A 5,759-nucleotide genomic window follows, 5' to 3' on the forward strand; every position below is an offset into this window, starting at 1 on the left:
TTTGCTTGTCAATTTTGCCTCCATGTTGACGAGGCTCTGATACCAGTTGTTGGGAATAACGTGAAAATTATTCCATAGAAAAATATTGACGAGCAAAATAATCAATAAAAAATGACACTGATAATTTTAACGTGGTTCGCCCTTACAGACTACATCCACGAACAAGCTAGAGAGTAAATTCTTCCACTATAAAATAGTAGGAGTACAAAGAGCGCGTTCTTTAGAAATTTTCTAGAGTTACAATGAGATAAGACCAAAATAATAGCACTCAGGTGTTTTCCGGAAATATCCCAAAATAATATTCTTACTATTTTGTCTCTTCCTAGAAATAATTAGACTACCCTCAAATCACTCATCTCTCAATTTTGAGAACTCTCGTCTACCTTCACTCTCTCAATTATTCTTATACTCCCTCACAATCAAATAATCTGGTAACCCTTGGCATTTTATACTGCCAAGGGTCACCAACAACCAACAACATCATTCAATGTTGTGAATGCTGTTGTTTGAAATATGAGGGTGGCGCCGAATTCGGTGCCACCCCAATTAATGATTTATATATTTTTTTTTAAATATTTATAAATTACATAAATGATCCCTCATTTAATTGGGATTTCAAATTAACATCAGATATTATTTACTGCTGTGTTTTTATTTGTATAATATAATGTAGGTAACAATGAGTTTTTAGTTCTCATGCAAATTTTTATACAAATGTATTATATAAATAATAACACATATAATTATCATTGATAGTATTTTTTTAATAAATATAAATGTAATATAGTTATAATTATAATAAAATATAAATATATTAGTTGAACTTTATATCTAAAATTCTCATTCATTTCAATAAATAAATTGGTTTTTTTATTTTATATTTTCAATAGTAATTTTTTTTATATAGTTTATCCAATTTTTTTCGATCCGAAGATCGTCGAATATCCTTTAATGAATCCTCTCTAAATTAAAGCTTTCACTAGTAAACTTTTCATAAAGAATTTAAATATATAAAAATAAATATTACACAAATTATTTCATTAAAGTTCAATTTCATTTTTATTCCTATATATACCATTTTACATTTTTCAGTTATATTATATTTTTTATACCATTAGAATTGATAATAATAATAATAATAATAATAATAATAATAATAATAATAATTAAAAAAAAAGATAAATGTATATATGTGTATATAATTAGCTGGAATTTACATATTATACTCCAACTAGAAAATGCTACCTAATCTAAAAATATAAACATAATGAATAATTAATTGAAATAAGAAGAATGAATAAAATTAAACTTTGAAATTGACTGAGGAAGCGTAAGTTTTACCAGGCACCCAATCTTTAGGAATAACATTTTCAGCAACCAAAACGCTTTCAGAATATCGAGATTTAAGAAGAACAGAAAACGGAGGACGCATTTCAGTTGGGGAATTATACTTCCAAAGTGCACCCCATGAGCGTACCATAGGCTTCCAATCATCTGGTTTTGCCAAACAATCCCTTACGTATACTTTTGATATATCGCCATCTCCTTCTGGGTATTCTACTACAAACGCTAAATAATATGGATTTGATCCTACATCTATTTTGAAATCTACGTTCTTTGCTGAATAGTCACATTCAACCCTGTATCATTAATTAATATATTAGCCAAAAATATACTTCATCACAGGTTTGGATATCCGTGTAGTCGACATTCGATAAGTCGGGCCAAGTTGGATAAGGGAATTCACATTAGATTCGACCTGGCCTAAAACCGTAAAAGGCCACTTATTTTTAAGATGGTTTTGAGATTTGTAAAAATAGGATAGTTTGACCCATTGTACTCTATTAATATTTATAATTGAGAACAAATTTTAATTTTTTTATTATATCTAATATATTAGACAAAAGTCCATTGGGCCTCAGCCCGACCTATCAATCCAAGGCAAAAAGTATTACGAAGCCTCTAATCATTATGATTTTAATGGATTGGGCGCCAAATCTTTTATTTCAGCATATAAGACTCCAATCACTTGTTTTGTTTGTGTGAACATCAAATTCATTTAGTTATTAATTTTAAAAAAATTCATTTAATTATTTGGAAATTGTAAATTTTTACGGTTGGAAATAAAGTTTTATAGTTTTTCTATATACATATATAAAAAAATTATTATTTTTGAACTGTTAAACCAAATTTTTTGAATATAAAAGAAATGAATAATATTCTATTAAACAAGTTTTATATTTAAAGCTGATTTTCTAATTATTAAAAGCTTAATGATATAAAAAAATAAAAATAAAAAATATTGGTTTTAATGTATTGAAATAAAAATTTAAGACCCAATCCATCAAAATTAGAATGACTTTGATCCATTTAAAAAAATTGTAAAAAATTTGTATATATGTATTTATATTACATACCTTGTGAACTCTAATTGGAGTTTTCCGGACTTACGAAGATTGTCTTCCTCACCATGTTTAGCAAGGGCACCAAAAGCTGTACCACTCAAATCAAAATGATTGTGTTGACATTCTGGACAAAGATCTGTCACAGTCACTCTAACTGGTTTTTCTGAACAACATGGGTTGTTTTTACATTTTACCTGCATTCATTTATAACAACAATAGCAAAAGAAAACGCATTCAGTTAAAATTTCTAACATGGTCCGGATCATATTAGTGTGAGACCGTTCAAATGTTTACCATGTTAGCACAAAATCTGAACGGTTTTGGACAAGTTTGGTCAATGGAAATATTTAGAACCAAATAATTAAGGTTGTTAGACAAATATTTAGAAGGAACAAAAAAAAAAGGATTAAGAACCAGGACGAAAACAAATTCCGTCATTAATGCCAAATTTGTCACAAATTTTGAAAACAATGAAGTTTCCGACGAAATTTTTATATTTAGCATGGAAAAATCTGTCGATAAATCAACTTTTTTTTTATTTTCTCTCTAGAGTCGGGGGCCAATGGCCCCTCCACAATACCTTGTAGTTCCACCCCTGCGCTAGAGGGACCCTCACTCTTAATTTTCGGAAGATATAAAAGATATTATATTACCGGTAATATCCGTCATGAACATGATAATTTCATTTTATTGAGCATTTGTCATGGACTTAACAAGAGCGATAAATATATTCATTGATTGTCGCGTATTTATTTACGGCTCCGTCTCGAGCTTAATCACCTGATAACATACACCACATCCCTGTCCTTCTTTATAAAGATTATGACTAATGGCAGTAATCATAGAATTAAAGGGATGTTCTGAAACTGCTTTTGCATATCCACAAGCACCTCCTGCATCCATCCATTATTAAATTAATCACGAATCTAATCATTCACGACAATTAATTAATTAATAGATAATTATAAAAATTACCATCACTTCCGCAGCCAGTAGGGGGGCCGTACCAAGTTCCGACAGCTTCTTGCCAATGAGTATCATCGATGCGTCGTTGCGTATTCTTGTCTTTACCGTGGCTAAAGCTGGACTTAAAGTTGCCGCAAAAAATGATAAAAAATGCAACCAAACCATATGGTATTGATATTTGAATACTGCTCATTTTATTTTGTTTTTTTATTTTCTTTTTGTCCCTCTTCAATTATTTACCATCAATGGCTTCTTTTTTATTTTTTATTCTTTATTTTTGAATATGGCTGGCTCTGGAGAAGAAGGGTTTATTTTGCCAGCCTTGTTTCTTTTTTGGTGTTTGATGATATTGTTTCTGCTTCTTTTTATAAGCAGGGTGGTACCTATATTTATGGAATTAATTATTTTTAGCCACAAATTAACCAACTAATTTATGAACAGAATTCATAATCAAATTTATAAATAGAAAATATAACCAAAATGAAAGGTGAGTCAACTTTTGTTATGATATGGTGTATTTTAATGTACTGGATTATATACAATTTAACCCAATATTTTACTTTAAATATAAGATTTCATTTCCTAATAAATTCATCAACTATTACCAACAAGTTTTGATTGGTTTTGATAAATAAGATACAATTTCGGTCTTTGGATGTTCCTTTGAAGAAATATTGTTTTTTTGAAAAACAATATTTCTTCAAAGAACCTAATACTTTACATGCCCTAAATTATATGCCTAATCAAATCGTTAGCTGAATACATATGAATAGGTTAGATAAATCTTGATCACATTTGTTTTTTTATTAGGGCAATTACCGTCCATCACTGATAAAACATAAGTCTGAACTCCCTAAACCAATACATAGGATTTAATCAAAGGATTCCTCATCTTGGATTGTACCTTCCATTAATTCACCTTCTACCCTGTTAATTGCTCACTTTATTGCTTATTTTGTTATTTCAATTCATTTAATTAATTAGTTATTCAAAACCCAAACTATTATTCAACCTTCTAAATAATTAGATCACTCTAGGTAGATTTAATAATTATAACAAATAGTCTTTATGGTTCGATCTCGTGCTTAGCACATTACTACTTGTTGCGATAGGATACACTTGTTCTATTAACTGCCATACATTTTACGAGCATCAGCATGTGTGTGAGGCATCTATGCCACAATTCGATTGTGTTTTCATTTTTCGTTGCGTTGACTGCTGATGCGTCTTCCGTTGAAGACTCACTAAGGAATAAGTGTACCCCGTCGTTATCAAGTAATAAAATCTGGAAAGTCCAGGTATCGAATCCACAAGATTTATTCCTGCAAGTATCGAGCTACTAGGTCTCAGGTGTTATCTAGGTTGTGTGGGTTTTGAGTTGGTTTTGATTAAGTTAATCTACTCTTAGTTGAATTACTCTACTTCTAGCTAAGTTATTCTAATTCTAATTAAGTTATTCTACTCCTAATTAAGTTATTCTACTCCTAAGTGATCTTTCACTAATGCAATTACCCGAAGGAACATGGTATGAACGATAATAATGAAGATAGGTTATTAGGTCAATTGATTAAAAACCTAATCTAAGTCACTTGTATTCAAGGCGATTAACCCTACTTACCCTCCTGAAGTCCCTAGTGTGTGATTCCCTTGTAAGGCCGAAACTAAGTCTAAGGCTCAATAATTTGGGCTTAATCAACTAAGAGGTCGTCAATATCCTAGGCTCTGACAAGGTCAGATTCAGCTCACAATATGTGCCAACTAGATTTTGGGGCTTTTGAATGAGTTAAACCAATTGAATAAAGCATAAGACAAAGATTAAATAAATAAATTATTGAACAAAATAAGAGCTAAAATATCATTAAAGATGAAGAACATTGTCACGGGATACAATTAGCCTAGGATTCATAGACTTTATCAAGGGATAAAAGCATAATTAGATGAAAGGAGATAAGAAAATCCCTTTCAGGGAACCAGTCTACTCTGCAGCCAGCTTCCTAAGACTTAAGGACGGATAATGAATAATCCTCGGTGGACGGAGCTTCGGAACTTCTTCAATGGAGGTTGAAGGAGATGGAGGAGGTGGAGAGGATTCTTTAAGGATGAAAAGCTAAAGTAATTTACAAGAATGAAAGATATCTAATTTACAATTGGAAATTCCTATTTATAGACGTGGTTCGGGCCCTCTTTCTGACCAAATTCGTATCCTTTTGCAGGTGGGAAGACGTGGGGTCGATCGTGGCATCATGGGATCGGGAATCAGTCTTTTGACTGATTGTCGCAGGGCAGCTCGCCGAGCTGGGCGAGACAGCTCGGCGAGCTGGCCTCCTACTCGCCTAAGCTGGCCCCTTAAGGGCTGCTCGATAGGCTGGCAGTGCCAGCTCGCCGATC

The 5,759-nt window shown here is 31.6% G+C and overlaps 1 protein-coding gene across 1 annotated transcript; it reads right to left on the minus strand.

The window, feature by feature from the left end:
* Positions 1 to 1,204: 1,204 nt before the first annotated feature.
* On the minus strand, positions 1,205 to 3,679 carry LOC136227353 (putative expansin-B2). The gene is made up of 4 exons (XM_066016023.1): positions 3,381 to 3,679; positions 3,186 to 3,298; positions 2,418 to 2,599; positions 1,205 to 1,640 (listed from the first exon to the last, which is right to left on the minus strand). Exons 1-4 carry the CDS (start codon positions 3,562 to 3,564, stop codon positions 1,304 to 1,306), a joined length of 816 nt encoding a protein of 271 aa, XP_065872095.1. The 5' UTR covers positions 3,565 to 3,679; the 3' UTR covers positions 1,205 to 1,303.
* Between the last annotated feature and the right edge of the window lie 2,080 nt (positions 3,680 to 5,759).

The sequence above is a fragment of the Euphorbia lathyris genome, chromosome 1 (assembly GCF_963576675.1).
Source record: "Euphorbia lathyris chromosome 1, ddEupLath1.1, whole genome shotgun sequence".
Classification (NCBI taxonomy): Eukaryota; Viridiplantae; Streptophyta; class Magnoliopsida; order Malpighiales; family Euphorbiaceae; genus Euphorbia; species Euphorbia lathyris.